The following is a 19,666-nucleotide window of genomic DNA, read 5'->3' on the forward strand; positions in this document are numbered from 1 at the left end:
TCGCATGTTAAAGAAATACTATTTTTGAATTTTTAATGCACGTTTTCGTATTCTAAAATGATGTTTATTGCTTGATTCATATGCCAAATATAGTTTGGCTGGTGTACTGGTCCCAAGCCAGACGGCGGCTCGCCTCTCGCCACCCCTATTTTTAAATTACCGTTTACTTTAGAAAAACAACATGTTCGAAGATGACCGCGCGGCGAGTGACTATTTTTGTACTGCTCCCCCCCCCCCCCCCCAACAGACAGTAAATTCGTGAAGGCCTTAACCAAGATGGCGCAGTTCGCGAGCCCTCAACCAAGATGACGCAACTGACGCTGATTACCTTCGTAATTGATATCACCTTATCTAATATGGCGTCCTTGTACGGGTGCTGCGCTGGTCCCAATCGACCCGTTTTCGTCTTCCGCCTGTTGTAACATGGCGGCGGAGCTGTCCTCTTCCCCGCCGGTCTCGGCTGAAGAGCCGGAGAACCCGAAGCTGGCCGATCTACTGCAGTCGGGCTGGCGGCTACTGGAGGCCGTGGAAAGCAGCTACGAGCCCCCGGGGTCCGGGCCGCTGCAGCAGCAGGTGAAACTTGGCCTGGCGAAGCTGGAGCAGGCGACGCGCATGGCCTCCGAGCTCGATTTGTTCAGGTAGGGCTGGGCTGTGTGTTTTTGGGGGCAGGTACAGCTCCACAAGAGTGCTCGTGAGATGGGGAGAAGGGTAATGTATCTTTTTTTGCCGTTTCATTATCCCAACTGGTCCGCTCACAAGGAGATGGGTGCTTTGTATTATTCCATAGTCTGAGCCAGTAAGAGAGTTCTTGGGCAGTACAGTGTAGCAGCCTACGAACCTGCAACCTGAGGTTCAATTTATTGCTCTCTGACCACATCATTGCCATGGCACCCATGTGCGCTGTAATGTACCTTTTGGACACCTTTGGAGGTGCCCTGTAAAGGCTTTGATCATGGTATTCCAACTTTAAAACCATTCCATTATTTGCTAATCAAATACAAAATGTATTTCACCATTAGTTTAATTTAATGAATTCAGTTCAGTGCTATACAAGGTGTTGGGAAGCACAGTTTCTTAATTACCTTTACTCGTCATTCGTATATTTCTGAACTGTTATGTGATTTTTAGTTGCAGAGTGATCTCGTGGTTTTTGTTTCGTTCGTGGAGACTCCCGTTGTTTTCACAAGTACCTAGTTTTTAGTTTGAATTTGAGTGCCATTTGTATTTTTTAAGGGTGCTTGTGTTTGCATATCAGTTCCTTACTTGTGACGCTTTGCCAGTTCATAGCGAGTAAAGGGCAGTCATGACCATGTAATGCATAGTTGTCAAGTTTTCAGGTTGCATATGTGTGACATTACCAACGTTTAAGTGTGTTTATGAGTGATATCCCATTCGTTTTGTGTGACACTGCAGGTGTCACACAAAACGCATTTTCTGTGTGAAAGTGAAACGTAATTATGATTAAAAGTAAATAGGTAAAAATCCCTATAATATTACAATAAGATATCAGAATGTATACTCATTAGCACCACATGAAGCTCTAGAAGTGAGTACAACTTTCTTTTCGTTCAGATTTTCTCGTTTGACACTGAAGCAGTGCTGCTCACTTGCAGTAGACTGTCATTGAGTTTGAAGTTATCTGCAGAAAGCAGGTACTCCACAATATCCGCCTCGTAAAACAGTGCATACTATTTGGAGGTGTGACCATGACAAGATTTTCGACCTTTCCATGTCCCTTTATTATCTATCTGGGCTGCAGACATTTGTAGGAGTTGTACTGATAAATTACGTTTTCCACTGGGTTTTAGACCTAACACTACTCCTGCTGAGCTTAGAGGAGCTCTAAAAATTGCGTGACAAAATCTCCAGTGCAGGAATGATTAGCGATGTGCGTTAGTCTGACCCACGATGTGGGCAAGGTTAGTAATAAACTACATTTCAGAAATTCACAATGGTCCTGAATTGCTTATACACAACAGGCATCATATTAATGCCCATTCCCCAATCTCGGTCCAGAAGAGACCAAGCCATTTCCAGATCACAGGTCTGCTGGCTTGAAGAATTCGAAGGCAGAGGAGATCTAGTGTTGTCGCCCTGTTGTGAACGCTACGATAATCCCAATCTCGAGTCAAATCATTTTCTTGAGTTTTTTTTTCTTTGTTTGCAATTCAAGTAATACCTATATTGAAAGTTTGTTATGCCGTCTGGGTGTAAACTGCTGATAAATCACGGACACCTCCATTGTAGGTGGACATTTTGTGTTATTGTTATCTTTACAATTGAGTTCTCCATTGTAGGCTGGCATTGCTCTTGATTATGCACCTGTCATCATGACGCCCTCCTATGGATGTTCAAGACCAACATGGTGCTGTCCTTTAATTTAAATATGTGTAGTTAAGCTTACATACACTACGCAGTGATAATCTAGACTAAGAGGATATTGTCTCAAACCCTGATTTGCTTTGAAGACATTATTGGCCATATTCATATAAAAGCCCAGGTTTTTGACTCTTGATTCGGAGAGGTCTTCACCAGAGAGAATATTGCCAGATGTCACGAAAATTCCCAATCCAGACTTCACCATCAATTGCAGAGATACATCTGGAGGGTTAGCTCCATAAACTGGGAGCAGACGTGCTGGGACTTCTGTCTTTGGCTGGAGCATGAATCTGTTCTTCTGTGGCAGATCTCTGATCATACATATGCTAAGACTTGCTGTTTCAAAAGGTATGCATTGCAATCCATTCCAAATACTCGACTGACAAAAATAATATGTAATGTTTTAGCTTACTAACTTAGTGTAGGGTTTGGACAATAGCATTAGGGTCCAGGATGCCATTTAAAATGCAAAATGTTTTTACTGTTCTCAATTATAACAACAATTTTAACCGTCATATTCTTCACTTTCTCTGTTACAGTGCATTTTATCTGCACAAGATTAATGCCTTTAAAATAAACTTTTTAAAGCAACAAGTCCCAATGTCTTGGTGCAACGCTTGATTGTGTCATCTGCAAGGCGAAGGAATTGTTTTGATTTCCATGAACTTGTTTTACGTGATTTGGTGATCAATAACTTGAAATGTCTGCCTGCACAAAGAATAGCTTGGTAGGTAGGTGTTAAGGCTGTGGTTCACTTGGCTTCTCTAACTCAGTGTGCGTACTGAACTGCGTCCTTGCATTGTTGGCGTGATATCCCGCCCCTGCAGTTATGGAGTATATTTATGGCTTCGTTAGAAGACCTTCATTACGACAGTGCACAGTATCGTGCACACATCATTCTAGATGTTTACAGCTTCTGACGTGCAACTACTTTTGTGCCGCCTCTACCTTCATTTATCCCCTATGCTGACATGTTGGGGTAAGCCCACTGCTGAAGTAAATCCCGGGGTCTCCTCACACCAGTCAGCAGATTGGTGATTTCATGGACCCGACATTCCTCCAAAACTTCAAAATGAAACAAACTTTATCTCGAGAGCAAACGCGGAACATTACATAAACAAATCCTTCTTTTCTTTTACAGTCACAGCCAGGTACCAGACTGATAGACTACAAAGTCTTGGTGCTTCTAGAGTGGAGTTTGGTCTGAATCTATAGCGATGGCTTCCTTGTTGGGTGTGGAACATGGGAAAGGCAGCTCGCTGTCTGCAGCATCTTGAAAAGGCTCCAGCTGAGGGCAATCCTGCACTGTTTTCTTTCAATGACCTCACAATTGTCACCATTTGAGGCTCAACTTTCTGGCTTCTAGAAGTGGTGTGGTGATGTAGTTTTGACCATAGGTAATACCGTCTACCCTTCTTGGAATACACATCGCAAGTGATGAGTGTTCTCTTGGTGTACTGACAGTGTTCCTCTTTACCTGAGTGACTGTCCACGGAGTGGGGTCAAACTATGGCTTGAACTTGCTTACAGTAATTTCATCTCTGCAGCATGTCATTTCGGATCACTATGTTCCGGTCCTTGGCAATTAACTGGTTGGTTTGCTTCTTCTTTTCTCATGTGAAACTCCGTAAAGAACTTGTATGAAGCCCACTACAGGGTGCCCTTCTCTACTTCGATTTTAATTGCTTTAAGTATGCACATAAATCTTTCAGCTTCACCACTGGCCGTAGGCCAAAGTGGAGTGTTTTTTTCTACACGTAACAATAATTGATTTGAGGTATTGGCTGAACTCATTACAGTGATTAGTTATTGTTGGTGCAGATTGCTTGCCAAAACTTGTGTTGCAAACTATTTCTTCACTGTAGCTATTACCGCCTATGTAGATGTGGAATAGTTAGTCTACAGCACCCAGATGGGCAAGCTGGCAAAATCCATGCTGATTCTGGTCCATGGAGTATTAAATGACTCTTCTGAAAAGATGGGAGCGTGGGATTAAGGGGTTCAATTATTGGGAACGACAGACCTGAGGTAATAGCTTAATCTACTTTAGAGTCCGATTTGAGGAACCACACACTTTTTGTCGAGTCACATCCTTATTTTTACACTTCATTGGTCTCCATGTGCCAAGTCTAGGACGTGGGGAATTGTAATATTTAATATGACCAGTTGCCTGTCTGAGAAGTAGCCCGTCCTTGGCCAGGGATGGCTCATCTCTCACCTGGTAGAGAACTCCTAGCCATGTCTGGGCATTTGGTATCCAGTAAAGAAATATGGTCTTGAGGATCTCCATCCATTCGAGATCTATGCTTGCCTAACTAGTCCTTGACATTCATCTTCTTGGCAGGCCATTACTATCCATTGATGTGTTCTCAGCCCATGCCTCGCCTTGACAATGATCAAATAAACATATACTCTCAGTTCATTCAGCGTGGTTCTCTTCATCTTTGGTAAAGTCTCTTGGGTGTCTGGACAAATAGTCTGCTGAGTTCCTATGACCTATAATGATATAATGGGGTAACCCAATAATGTCCATGGACCTGGGTATCGATCGGTATAGGAAAACAATGGTCCCAGTCTAATTTTTTTGGTATACTTTAGTATAGGAAAAAACTTTTACGATTCAAACCAGCACATATGTATATGATTAATATAAGAACATTGGTGCAAATCAAATTCTTCAATTTACAAATCTGTACATCCTCAAATGACACAAAAAAGCATCCGATATATCAACAGTGGTGATAATTTATTCTTTTCAATGGTTTTTATAACAGATCACAGTAGATAAATACTCTCACCAGAAAGGTTGCTCCTAAGGGAGTGTGAAAAAGGAGAGACAAATTGTGCTCGTGCTTAGGTTCGATATGAGGGAAGGGAATCTTAAAAAAAAAAAAAAACACAATTTGTTAATGCTTCGTTCTCTATGAGCAAACTGGCTAAGGTTTAGAATGACACCAGTTCACAATCAGGCCTGCCCCTTATATAAAGTTCCAAGAATTATTTTTAAACAATTTCCTCAAGGTTCACAGAGAAATTATCATCTGTGAAATGGGCACGGATGAGGTGGCATCAGGTACAGGCCCACTAGGGGGAAATGTCAAAGTTTCGACCCTGGCACATAGAGGGGAATATACATCCTCTGCTGGCGGGCCTTTTTCAGGACAGGGGGGGGAAAAAGGAGGCAACCTATGGTGAAGCACAGACAGGATACAGCCCCTGGTATGATGGTCTCGCATCCATGCTGCACAGTCCGGGGATCCATGCTGCTCTCCTCGAGTCAAAGCTCGAGGAGAGTAGCATGGATTCCCCGGACTGTGCCTGATTTTGTCCACTGGGTGATTTACTCATCTTCTATGAGTATTTTATGAGGCCATTCTCTACTGAATTTATTTAAGCCACGCCGCAACCAAGTGTGGACCATCATACCAGGGGCAGTATCCTGACTGTGCTTCATCATAGGTTGCCTCCTTCCCCCCTCTTCCCCTCCCCCCCCCCCCCCCCCCCCCCCCCCCCGTCCTGGGGAAGACCTGCAAGCAGAGGATGTAAATTACCCTCTATGCGCCAGGGTCGAAACGTCGACATTCTCCCCCTAGTGGCACTGTACCTGATGCCACCCCATCCCTGCCCATTTCACAGATGACAATTTCTCTGTGCACCTTGAGGAAATCGTTTAGCAAGAATTCTTGGAACTTCATATAAGGGGCAGGCCTGATTGTGAACTGGTGTCATTCTAACCCTTAGGTAGTTTGCTCATAGAGAACGAAGCATTAACTAATTGTGTTTTTTGAGATTCCCTTCTTTAATAACTATCCTATGCACGAGCACAATTTTTCTCTTTTTCACACTCCCTTTGGAGCAACCTTTCTGTTGAGAGTATTTATCTACTGTGATCTGTTATAAAAACTATTGAAAAGAATAAACTGTCACCACTGTTGATATATCGCATGCCTTTTTCAGGGCTCGAAAAATCTGAAAAATGGTACTAGTCCTGCAGGTCTAGTACCTTGAAAAATCTCCTCGACCTAACAGTAACCTACTTGACCTCCGTCTCTGAAAGCGGAGCAAATGTGACAAGATAAGATTTAAAGGCTTCTTATTGCTCATTTGCTTTGTGAGCAATAAAAAGGCCTTTAAATCTTATCTTGTCACATTTTCTCCGTTTTCAAAGACAGAGGACAAAAGTTAGTATGTTTTCCTAGTCGCCAGAAAGGGCGAGTAGGACCTAAAAATAGCTCAACCTCATAAAATTTACCTCGCAAATGCGAGCAGTCGAGTGGATTTGTCGAGCCCTGCCTTTTTGTGTCATTTGAGGATGTACAGATTTGCAAATTGAAGAATTCTATTTGCACCAATGTTCTTATATTAATCATATACATATGTGTTGGTTTGAATCGTAAAAGTTTTTTCCTATACTAAACTATAACAAATAATTAGGCTGGGACCATTGTTTTCCTATACCGAGTTCCTATGACCTGGCCGATACACAACCTTGAATGCGTACTCTTGAAGTCATAGTATTCACTTTTGGATGCAAGGTGGTGATTTCAACACAGTCCCTCTGCATAAGGAGATGACTGATTTGCAGTCCATCTCTACTCTGAACCGGTTGCATACCAATAAACATTGAAATATTGACACCCCCATAGCATAGCTATCTCTTTTTAGGTCTCGCCTACGCAGCGCGCATGCGCTGAATAGGAGGAGACCTCTTGAAATCGATAAGCTTTTTCTGCCAAAAACGGGTACGCTCTCGCAGAGGCCGACTGTTCGCAATAGCGCTGGGATCAGCTGTCCAAAACATTGACACACTGGAGCACACCCCAGATTCCTACCTTTACAGGTTGGTTATACCGACTATGGCACGTGCTGGGTATGGAGAAACTCACTTTGACCATGATTGGGAAGGGCTCCACATTTAACGAGTTATGGCAGCCACTCCTGTCCCTCCTCTCCATTGAATTCCGGGAAGTCACCTGTCCCAAGTATCTTCGCCTTGTGCGACTCTCTGACCAGCAGCAGACAGAACCATGGCATTGTGTGTTGTAGGATTAAACATAGGCCATGTTTCCTTCATCGTGTTTTTTCTTTTACTTTTTCAGTGGACAAGGGACGGGGTGGGGGGGTGGCGGGGGGGTTAGAGTAAGATTCCTTTGTAAGTATTGGCACATTTCTCGAGTTGCGCTGGGCACCTAACTCGCACAGCTATTCTTGACATAGCATGCTTTGGCCGTGTGCCAATGGCTACAGTGCTGCTTTTGAAATACTGACTGTGTTTTGATAATGTTCTCAATAAAAAGATTTAAACCTAAAAACGTGCACGCATTGCTTTCAATGGCAACGCGTGCACGTTTTGCGATTCCCGTGCGTGAGCGAGCTTTGAAACCATCTGGTTGTAATTCACTTTCAAACAGATGGTGCCCCTGCTCGCTCCTGCAAGGGAAACGCTGTGTGTGCTCTCGGTCGCACCCCCCCCCCCCCACCTACTTGTTTTATTTGCCCCTTCCTTTCTCCCATACGTGCTTCCTTCTTCTCTTCCTTCCTTTTTAGGTCTCGCACCTAGCGTTGCAGTGCGCAGAACTTCTCGCGCAGCGCGAGCCTGTCCTGAAAGCTGACCACACTCTCGTGCGTGTGGTTTTGCTTTCCCCGTTTGCCATTGGCTTTCGCGTGTTTAAAAAAAAAAAATACAGCACGCAATTGGGCAAAGGCGGGCGCATGTCCCGCCTTTGCCCCGCCCATTCGTGTCTAGCATGCGCAGCAGCGAGCGTTCGCCTTGCTCCCTCGCCCCTCTGTGGTGCGCGCGCAACACTGGTTTCCTTTCACTTTTGCACCGCGCGGCCGTGTCACTTTCACGGCAGCGTGGCCATTGGTTGTTTACAGTACAATCGACCTATGGCTAATTCTATCACCCAGCGATCCATTGTACCTCCGCCCTCCTTTTCACAAGTCTTCCTGTTCGTTGAGATGAAGAGCCCGTGCTCCCCACCCTCTATGTCCTACAGAGTCCTACTTGTGGATGCTCTGCCCAGCAACCTTTGAGTGACCACCGGCTCTCATTGGTGCAAGATCACACGGTGCGCTCTCCTCCGTCTTGAGCTCGCGAGGAACAGGACGGTGTGCGGGATGTGTGTGCTTGTCAGTGGGCTGCAGCGGGGGATCTGACTGTTAGTGAGTGCTGAGAAGGGTGACCCTGCAGTGGAGACGGGGGGGGCTCTGAGCCCCTCACTCTGTGTGGTGATCACGCTGTAGGTGCTGACCCTGCGAGACACGGGGGCCATCCAAGGTGAGTGTGAGCGCTGTGAAGAAGTGTTACCCCAGAGTCAGTCATGTACCCAGATATAGGTGTTTAGATCAACCTGCTGGCCTCCTGGAGAATCGCTGATTTTCTTAGCACCAGACATATCTTGTATAAAACGCTCACGGTTAATAAACACTCTGTAAGGCAGTGAGGTTACTTAAATAGAGACCTCCCTGTGTCTCAACCTTCGCCTCTCTCTTTGGCTCCTCCACCTCTCTCACCGCAACCGTGGGCTCCCCCCCCACCTTCTGTATCGTAAGATGACTAAAGGCAGTCAAAATTTCTGATCTGCACAAATACATTTCTTCAGAGAAAACATACTGCAATGTCACTGAAAAAAATAATTTGTTTCTTATAGAAAAACGCGTCAAACTACACCCACTGGGGGAGGGTGGCGAAACGGTCAGGGCTGCCCAATTTGGAACTGAGAAACAAGGTGAGACTCGCTGCACCGCTAAACATCCTGTGATTCTGGGCAAATCACTTAATCTCCCCGTGCCTAAAAACACAAGGATGTGACCTTATGTAAAGTAACTGGTGCTCAGGTAAAGGGCTCCATTACCTTCGAGTCGAGTTCGCGCTATATATTAAATTGCAGAAAAACCTGTGTTTATTTTTAACATTCCTAAGTATAAAGAAACCAAGTTGATTGACATAAGCAAAGTCTATGCCCACCAGTTCCTTTCACACATCTCACTTCAGCTCCTCATTGTGAATCTTAACTTTAGAGGTTGAAGTGCAAAAAAAGTATGGGAGCTACGATGAGTGCAGTGGGGTGAGATCTGCGAATGTGGGGGCGGGGCCACAAGAAAGAACAGTAGAACGGTTAGTGTAAAAAACTCGGAACCTGAAGGCACTGGCTTATACCCTGCCCCAAATATATGGCACTATGTAACCAGGGGTACTGGAATTTTGCTGCAGGAAAGGGCCAAGTTATGTGGCAGGATTGAGTAAATTATGTGGCAAGAAAAGGTACATTTTGCGGCATAATGTGGCACATTTTTAAATAGTATTACATCATTATTTCTTCATTTTTAAACTTGATAACACTGTCTGGACATTGATTGCACATCTTTAGGACCAGTTGAAAATTCAAATATAGCAATAAGCAATAGAAAGGTGACCAGTTCAACTTTTTAACAGGCCTTCGTCCGCTTCGCTGCATTTTTAGTAACTTTTGCACCATTTGAGCTAGGAACAGCAGATGATGGATTATGTGGCAAGTGCGGCAATTCTATAATTATGCGAAAATCTTAGCGGCCGCAGGATCACATAATTCCAGTGACCCTGTATATAACAGATGTTTCTGCTGCAGTCAACCATTCTAATGAGATCATTTTAATGAGAGTTTAAAGGGAGGAGGTCCCAGCTTCGTGCTAACTCTGCGTGATTCTGGCCACTCATATTGTCTTAAGTCATTCTAAGAGGATCGCAGTAAATGGACCTACAGTAAGTGACCGTGAAAACACTGCAGGATATCACAGCAGATTTAACAACAGTGACCACCGGGTTCTGGGTGACAGCAGCAGGACGTTCAAGCTGCTGACATGGAATATCCCCTAAGTGAGCATGATGCCAGATCTTACTCATTCGCTCACTCATCCACCCACTCCCTCCTCTCATTGAATTCTAGCTCTCAGGCACCAACGTTTAAAATATATTTATTTTCATTTAGTTCCCAGTTTATCAAATTGTGTAGAGGGTGCCACATTTAAACACTGACATTCACAGTATCATTCTTACAATAAACAAAGGTGTACAACAAGGGTGAATGAAGTATTACCCGCATAATCAACTTTTCCTGGATTTTTAACGAGGTTAGTCAAGCATATGTGTTGACAGTTTTCCTATCTTTTCGCCTACTCTCAGCTGAAACTGCAACTCTTATTCCGCATCGTCACTAACCTATGTTCTCTAAAAACCCTTTCCTGTGTTCACTACATTCATGCCCTGTTTATCTCACTGGCAATTATTTTACAGTTTTATTATTTTTATTTTACAGTTTTATAGAGCGCGAGCCAGTCCCGTGAGGGTATCCGAGCGCTTTACAGGATTGAAGGGGGGGAATAAAACATAAGGATGGGAGGGATCACACTGGGAGAGAAAGGGATACAGGAGGAGCACGCAGTTTAAAGTCCAAGCTACATGAGGGAGAAAAATTGAAGCATGCAGAGTAATAATGAAAGGTTTCCAATCCACGAGGTGCATCATAGTTGAGGTCGACGCTACATTTGGGATAAAAAAAAATTTGAGCAGGTAGTTATAAGGTACAAGAGGCAAGTCTATGAGGTGATTGTAAAGAGTTCGCTAGATGAGGTATTTTCCCATTAAGAAAGTTTTGGTCTCCATCTTAAAGTGTGCCAAGGACGGGAGTCTTCTAATGGAGGGTGGGAGAGAGTTCCAGATTCTTGGAGCCGCTCCAGAGAAGGCTCGATTGTAGGTTTTTTTCTTCCGGAAGTGTGCGGGCTGCAATAGCAGGTTTTTGGCAGATCGGGAATTTCTGGCCTGTCCGGATATCACAAGTTTTTGTGCAAGAAATGTCGGTGAGTTCGCGTACAGAGCTTTGTGAGTTATGCAAGCCAGTTTAAATTGTATTCTGGCCTCCAGGGGAAGCCAGTTCAGAGCTTTGAGGTGGGGAGAGATGTGGTCAAATTTTTTTGAGCCCGTTATGAGTCTGGCACCGGTGTTGAGGCAGGCTTTCAGTGGGGCCAGAGAGTTCTTGGGTAGCCCTGCGAGAGTAGAACATCCATATTCTAGTCTGGAGATGACAAAGGCCTGGGTTGCCATTTTAAGGTCGGACCTATCGAGGAAGGGTTTTAGGTTTCTTAGGTAGCTCAGGTGGAATCTAGCCGTTTTGGCCATCGCGTTTATATGGCTGTGCATATTCAAGCTGCCATCAAGGGTTATTCCCAGGGATTTTGCTGAGTCAACAATGGTAGGAGGGCAATTTAGTGCCGTGATTGTCTTGATCCATTCCTGGATGTCTGGATTTGGTGTGGGTGGGGAGATCAGTAGGAATTCGGGTTTTGTTTGCGTTGAGTTTAAGCTGGTTGGCAGTGAGCCAGTGGACTGTTAGCTTCAGTGCCATGTTTAGGGAGAGAATGTCCTGAGGGGAGGAGATTTTTATGTAGACCTGTGTATCGTCGGCGTACATAAGGTAGGAGATGTTGTCGGCACGAAGCACCTCGGTGAGAGGTTCAAGATAAAGGTTGAAAAGGGTAGGGGATAGGGTTGATCCTTGGGGAACTCCCACAGAAACTGGAGAGGGGGCGGATAGATCACCATTGATGAGGACTCTTTGTGAGCGGTTTTGGAGGAAGGATCTAAACCATTCAAGAACGGTGCCCTCCAACCCCATCCTGAATTTGAAGCGTTCAAGGAGAATTTCGTGGTTCACCGTATCAAAGGCGGAAGAGAGATCTAGAAGGATTAGGAGACAGGTTTTGCCTAGATCTAGGGCTTGGAGAGCGTCGTCAACAATGTGGAGGAGGGTGGTTTCTGTGCTGTGTCCCAGTCTGAAGCCTGATTGAAAGTCATCTAGCAGGTGAAAGTTGTTGATGTGAAGGCTTAGCTGCTGTTGCACACATTTTTCCAGAACTTTGGCAAGGAGTGGAATGTTAGAAATGGGTCTATAGTTCTCGGCGGAGGCAGGTTCCAGCGTAGGTTTTTTTAGGATAGGGACAACTTGACCCGCCTTGAGCGAGTCAGGAATTAAGCCCTGTAGGAGGGAGGCATTGATTATTGAGGTCCAGGAAGGGATGATTGCCTTGGAGGCGGCAGCTAGGCAGTTAGAGGGGAGAGGATCGTTAGTGATTGTTCGGTTTTAGGGAGGCAAGAATTTTCGAGATAGATTGATCGGATTAAAATTGGACCAGTGTGCTAGGTTTTTGGGTGAGGTTTGGGTGGGCAACACGGAGAGAAAAGGTGGAGCTGGCTGATTTTGATTTTGGTGGTGGGTTGCAGATTTAAGCTCATTTCTTAGGGCCGAGATTTTGTCACAGAAGAAGGAAGAGAATTAGATGTGCTGCAGATGGGTGTTTTTTCCAGATTCGTTCAGACTGTCGCAGGGATCTCCTCTCCTTGTTGAGGGATCCACTGAACCAGGGGTTTCTGTCTTTGATCTGTGTTCTTTTTAGCTTTAGCGGTGTCAGGTCATCAAGAATGTCGGATATGGTGGAGGAGTAGTGGTCCGCCAGGTTTGTGACCGCTGTGCACTGTGGAGGGGGGGGGGGGAGGTCCGACTCACAATGGGCTGCCAATTTCTCGTGGTCGAGGTTCTTGGTGTCCCAGACCCATCGTTTGGGAATCACAGGTTGGGGGGCCCATGATTTGCCAGTGCTGGGCAGGAGGCAGGTGATGGCGTGGTGGTCAGACCAACCACAAGGATCAATGGAGATAAGTTTGACCGCTGATTTCTTAGCAATGATCCAGTCGAGGGTGGCACCTTTCGCGTGAGTGGGGAGGGAGCAGGCTTGGGTAAGGGCTAGATCGGCCAAGAGGTCTCTGATTGCATTGACCTGAGGATCTTTAGGATTGTTCCAATGCAAATTAAAGTCACCAAGAAAAATGTCGTTGGAGCTTGGGTACACCTTAGCAGTGAGGATTTCCATGAGGAGGTCCGTAAAGCTGTCCTTTTTGCCGGGGGGATGGTAAAAAATGTGCAGTTTGCACAGCTGCGAGGTGTTGTTGGAGATGGCGAGTGCGAGGTATTCGCAAGAGTCCGTGGGGTCCACCGGCAGTTCTGCAACAAGGAGGTTGGAGCGGTAGATACAGGTAATACCACCCCCATTTTTCTTTGACTGTCTGTCCAACCTTACAATGCTATAGTTGGGCGGGACTAAGAGGTCAAGGTAGGGTGATGAGGAATCCTTGAGCCAAGATTCAGTCAGGATCGCAAGGTCCGATTTATGTTTCATGATGAGGTCGGCGACATCGGATGCATGCTTTACAGCTGACCGGCAGTTTATTAGGAGGCCGGCTAGGGAGTGGTAGGAGTGGGTGTCGACAGTAGAGGCAGAGGTGGGAGCTTTAGCTAGGTTGCTATTTACCGCCCCTCGGACGCGGCGGATGGCAGCTCTGTTAGGGTTTGTTGCAACCGTGCAGATAGGGTGTTCTCCTTCCTGGTCTAAAGGGCATGGGGCTATGAAGGCAGAGTCGTAGCTACGTAGGAGGTCAACTACTTCTTCCTCCGTGAGTTCTGAGGGATTGATCATGCCAGGGGAGGGTTTGTAGGTGTAGAGGAGAGCAAGAATTTCCTCCTCAGAGAGGAGGCAGGGTTGCTTGCGAGGGCGTAGGTGTCTTTGGAATAGAGGTAGAGGATGAAGGAGGGGCGTCGTGAAGGGGATGTGAATCTCAGTCTGTGAGAGCCATAGTTTGGAGAAGGAGAGTTCAGTGATGTGAAGGAGGTGCTTTAGGTCCAGAATCGATTTGTGGGTGCTCAGTGTTGGCTCTGAGGATCTGCGGTGGAGAATATCAAAATCATAAAGAGAGGTGAGTTCTGGTGGGCCTGATGCCCGTTGCTGGGGCGTGGTTCTGAAGGTATATTCAGGTAACCTAGCGGTGTGATCAGGCGGGCTGAGGGCTGATGGCAGGTGAGCTATAGGGAAAAGACTGAGCCGTTTTGACGGTATGTTCAGGTAGCCTCGAGGTGGGTTTAGGTGGGCTGAGGCCTGGAAGCCGGTGTGCTATTGTGATGGAGTGAGGGGGTTAGGTTGTTCTGTGTCCCTATGTGAGGAGGGGTCTTGTGGGCAAGGGGCCAGGCGGGTGGGAGCGATTTCGCCAGAATGAAAAAGCAGCCTGGCGTAGGGGTTAACTCGACCAGGGTTCTGGGCCAAATGAGGTGTTTTCAAATCAGTATTGAGATCCCTAATGGGGATTACAGGGGGCCGGTGGCCGGCAGTTAAGGGTTTGGGGGCGCTTCTGGTGAATGCTGGAAGTGAGATGGTGGGGCTGGGTAGCCGAGAAGGGAGGATCCTAGGGGGAGCTTCGGTGTTTGATGGAGAGGGGTTTCCTGGGAGGTCTGGGTGTGGTGGTAATGGGGCATAGTGAATGGCAGGCATGGGTGACAAGGAGGCAGGGCCGGGACCCCCCAAGGCAGGGCCACTGGCAGGGCCAGGTCCCCCCAAGGCAGGAGTGGGTGGTGAGATGTAGGGTATACTAGGTGGAGCGGGGGCAGGGAGGAGTGGCCGGAGTGGGGACTGAGCTGGGTTGTGAATGTTTTTTAAGGAGGGTGAAGAGGTCTGCAAATTTGATGAGGTTTTTGGGAGGCCCTTGAATCAGGATGGTGCCGCTGTTGTATAAGGAGATGGTAAGGTCTGCATGCAGATTTGCAGAAGGATGATTGTGAGTTTTTTTCCATGTGGGATGACCCTGGTTTCTTGAACTTTGAGGAGGCTTGAGAAGACATTGCACCAGAGGGACGTTTTCCTGGAATGGAAGATGAGGTCGTTGATGACAGTGCCCTGGTTAACGCAGAGACGATGGTCAGATATCAGCGTTTCGGGATGATTTTTCAGGATGGAATGATTAAGGGTTTTGGAGGCAGATTTGGAGAGATTAGGAGGATAGCTAACAGTGTAGTAGTTGTCGCCCGTGGAGGGCAGGCAGGGCTCTGCCATGCTGAGGAAAGTGATGAGACTACTGCCCCAGCGGTCGGTTTGCGTGGTGAAATAGATTGGCAGGTCTGCCCTACCATCAAGGTTTACTCAGGGAAAGTACTACCGTGCCAAGATGCCCTATCTTAAATGAGCAGCGAAAGAGCAAATTCACGGGCTGTTAGTCATATGCCCATGCCAAGGTGGGGGGTTTACCAGGTCTCTTTCAGTAGAATAAGTTGGACATATGCCCATGTCAAGATGGCTGCTACAGAAGTCCTCTTTCTGTTATTATGGGGAGCTTCAGGTTCAGTCCCCTTTCTATTGTTGTGAAAGCTTAGGTCAGTCCTCTTTCACTTACTATGAATAGGGGCATGTGAGGACAGGTTATATCATGCAATGCAGGAGTCTTCAAAATGGATGGGCCAGCACACAAAAAGACAAGATGGCCCTCCAAATCAACCTCAATCCCAAAAGTGCACACAATGTAAGCGTCTCTCAAGTGACCAGGCCAGCACATACAAAGTCAGCCACCAAAGGTTCACAGTGTGTAGCGTGGCGCTCACCGTCTGTTAGGTCTGGGCAGTCAACGGATACTTCGCAAGCAAGAGCGCCGGGACCCGAGTCAGAGGGTCTCACGCGAGACGCCCTGCGGTGCGCTCCCGGTTCCTATAGGCAATTCGGGTCAGGGCGGACCGCCGATTGAAGTAGTCCACAGGACACGATCGTCCGCACTTTCGAGGAAAACCCACAGCCGATCAGCGCACTATCCGGCTCCTCGCTGGGGCGCCGTGAGGAAACCGGCATCAAAGACTGGCTCAACACCAGCCCGCGTCTCGGCGAACAGGGGCTGGGATTCCACCTGAAATCGCGGGTTGACTGGCAATCAACACAAGTCACCACCCCAAGGTGCCAGGGACAGCGCGAAAAAGCACACTCCTGCAACCGGGGACTCTGTCAGTACCTCGCCGGGCGTCATGCAGTCCAGATGAGGATGTCGCGGCAAGCGAGGCCAACTCCTCACCGGGGCACCACGAACCCAACAGAAGATTAGCTGGAGGATCCCACCGCAGAACAAATCGAGGACCCGTTTCACGCCAAGGCGTTGCGGTATTTCCACAGGAAGCGATCCAGACGGTCGGCGTCGGGGCGAATGCCGTGACCTTACCACAGAGATCTCCGATGCAGGTAAACCAAAATTCTCGAAACTTGATTGTCCAGAATCGCAGCTTGCAGTACCTCTATGGAGTGCTGCAGCAAGATGTGGATGGCAGGGTTATCCGGGGATATTTACCGATTTTTGGTGATCCCCAACCCGGGAGCTCTGAGGCAGAGCTCCTACCTATCTCTGTCTTGGTAATGGTAATTACCTATAAAATTGTTGGAGGAACGTGTCCCTATGTCGTGTTCTCTCCGCGAGGGCATTTTTATAGGGGGTAAATATGTGATTCATGGGGTATCGTGTCTTCGTCTACCAGCTTCAGGAGATATTCATCACATTCTGAAACGGGCTTTCTGCCGCCCTCTGCATTTTGATGCCTCGCTGGTGCCATGTCCACTCTACCTGCCCACTCTGTCTGGCTCTTTATAAAATACCGGAACCCGAACCGGCTTCACAATGGCGGTTGCAACCGTTTCTTTACTCTTGTGCTGCTGCCCAACCCTTTTTTTGCCAAACTTGTATGTTTTAAAATGCAATACTGGAACCCCAACTGGTATTGCATTTTACTTTACCACCGTGCTGGGAGCTCCAGGAAATGAAGTGGAAGGCAGATGAGATCTGGGGCTGGCAGCCTACGGGCTCAAGCTACCTCCCACACACACATCCATAATCATCGCCAAACTCTGTCCCAATACAACAATAAGCCTGCTTACTCCCTAGTTCCTTGCCACATTCAGTGCCAGGACTTTCTCTGGAGGAGAACTCTTAAAAAAACAAGCATTTGCAATGCAACAGGTCTCGCATTAATAAGTTTTAGCTATTGGCGTTGCACATTATAATGCAATGCGCTCAAGCTTTCAGTAATGCGAGACCTATTGCATTGTAAATGCTTGTTGTTTTTGCTTCCGTTCCACTTGCTCCTTCGGTCCTATATGTGCGTCATCCCTTTCTTCCTTCATCCCTTCCATTGTTTTTTGCTTCGTCTTCATCCCTTCCCTCTAGCTATCTTCCTACCACCCCTCCTTCCTGTCCTGTCCCCTGCCATATGTCACTAACTTTTTTTTTGTGTTTTTCCTTTCCCTCCTCCGTGCCTCTCTTTCGGACTTTGTCTCTTTCCTTCTCTCTGGTACGGGGCCTCTCGAGGCACACAGGGGGGGCCTCAATGAAAGTGTCCACATAACACGTCACATAGGGGATGTATTCCACTTCAATCCCCAGATTACTTGTGAATGCGGAAGTGATGCTCTTTGCCCTTCACGCGCTCTTGTGACACAAACCCCCGTGAGCCTCAAAACTCATTCACACTGAGGCGTGAAACAAGAGATACATCCGAGTGACACTTGTCTCAGTAAAAAACATAAAGTGCACTAAATGGCCCAGTAATGACCTTTTGGAAAGAATTGAAAGCCCGTAAACAGGTCTATTTGTACCATAATTGAAATGTCCTCCATATAAAGCAGTAAACCGGCACATTTCCACCCATTTAGACGGTGAGTGGAATAAGAAATGCCTCACAGGGGACGCTCGGAAGGGAACTGGGGTATACTTTAGATGACATGGGAGGTAGGAGGGGGGCGTGGGCAGAAGAATGACCATGCAGAACTAAATGCCAGAACACTCAGGGTAATCCGTAAAATGGTGAAATACTGGATCTGTGCTCATGTTCTATCACTTGACTGAGGGGTTCAAGGTGCTTGTGGGGGACGTGATCTAAACGAGCATTGGCATAGCCAATAGGTCTCACCTTTGGGACCTTATAAGTGTTTATCCAGCACAATATCCTTGGTGCAACAACATCAAGTGTTGCATGGCTAAACACTTATAAGGTCCCAAAGGCGTGTCCTATTGGCTATGCCAATGCTTGTTTTCAATATGAGAGTATCTCTGCTCCTTCACAGTCAAAGCTGTGCTTGTGTAAACTACTGGCCCCCACTGCCCTGTTTTTAGGTCTCGCCTAGCGTTGCTGCTCGCTGTGCAAGACCATTTCAGAACTGAAGTCTAGGCTCCGCCCCTTTTCCCCATTAGCTTTCGTCATCGTGCATGCTAAACCCTGTCTTTCCATTTTCAGTGAGGCTTTTTAGTCCCTCCTTGTTGCTGCCCTGGCTCCTTTTGGCCCCGCCCACCTGGACTGTTTTTTTTTTACTCTCGGTGTGACACGGCGTCTTTTAATTAGCCGCTAAGCACTTTTTTCTTGTCTCTTTAGCCCTCAAACAGGCTTCTCCTGATAACTCCCCTCCACTGCAGGCAAGCCTCTGGCCTTGTGGTGCTGCCCGCTTCACTCTTGCTCACTTTCGGCCATAGGTGACCTCTCTCGGCTCACCTATGCCCTCACCTGAGCTTCGGCCATGCCCCAGGGCTTCTCTGCGGTGCTGGCCAGCCAGAGATCCTCCATGCACCTTCAGCCACATGCAGCCTCTCTCCCGGCTCATCTCCGCTCTCGCCTGGGCCACTCCTTTTGGCTTCTCAGTGGTGCTGGTGGGCCTGAGTTTTTCCATGTGGTCACCTTCTTTGTGGTGTTGCTCCGCTCCATGGCGCTTCGCACAGTAGGGACTAGACATGCACAGTCTACCTTGGCCTTCCAGCAGGGGACCTCCGTCCTTAACCCCGCAGTGTTGGATGTCACCGCAATCAGGCCGTACCTCGCAGTTTAAAAAAAAAAAAAGTCCCATTTCTATCTTCAAAAATGTTGCCGTGCTATCCGATATGCTTCCCAAATCATACCATTTTGAGTCAGCACATATGATTAAATGTCAATCGAAATTGGAACATGAATAAAGAAATTTTTCTAAAAAAAAAAAAAAAAACAAGCAGACTCCCTCAGTCCTGTGTGATGATGTCATTCGGCAGAACCGGGTTTGAAGTTTTTATGGTCGTGGGGTGACGGTGCTCTTCGGCAGACCCTGCTGACTGTAGGCTGCGAGTTCAAGATGGCGGGTGACCCGGTGCAGGACGAATTCTCCGTTCCCAGGTTCAAGGGATGAGTCGCTGGAGGGCCGAAGACCGAGGCTCTCGGGACCGGGGAAGATCCCTCTGCAGTCACAGCCCTGCCGCAGCCCCGGGAAGCATGCAAGAGAGCTCCCGGGGATCTTCTGTGGGACTGAACAGGTAGCCCGGCTGGAGCCGAACGGAGGGGGACAGAGCTGCGGAAAGCAGGTAAGGGCCTCTCGGCGACGAGGCTCCTTGTGCATTGCATACCTAACCGCCCTTCAGTGACACTCTCTTACTGCCTGCAGACAC

General features: G+C 47.3%; 1 protein-coding gene across 1 annotated transcript in view; it reads left to right on the top strand.

Annotated features, from left to right (window-relative positions):
* Window positions 1–337: 337 nt before the first annotated feature.
* IGBP1 (immunoglobulin binding protein 1) overlaps window positions 338–19,666 on the top strand; it is a 111,301-nt gene continuing 91,972 nt past the window's right edge. The window contains exon 1 of the mRNA XM_085608347.1: window positions 338–638. Within this exon, the coding sequence (XP_085464473.1) occupies window positions 424–638 (215 nt within the window). The 5' untranslated portion in view covers window positions 338–423. The remainder of the gene's footprint in view (window positions 639–19,666) is intronic.

The sequence above is a fragment of the Triturus cristatus genome, chromosome 5_2, assembly GCF_964204655.1.
Source record: "Triturus cristatus chromosome 5_2, aTriCri1.1, whole genome shotgun sequence".
Classification (NCBI taxonomy): domain Eukaryota; kingdom Metazoa; phylum Chordata; class Amphibia; order Caudata; family Salamandridae; genus Triturus; species Triturus cristatus.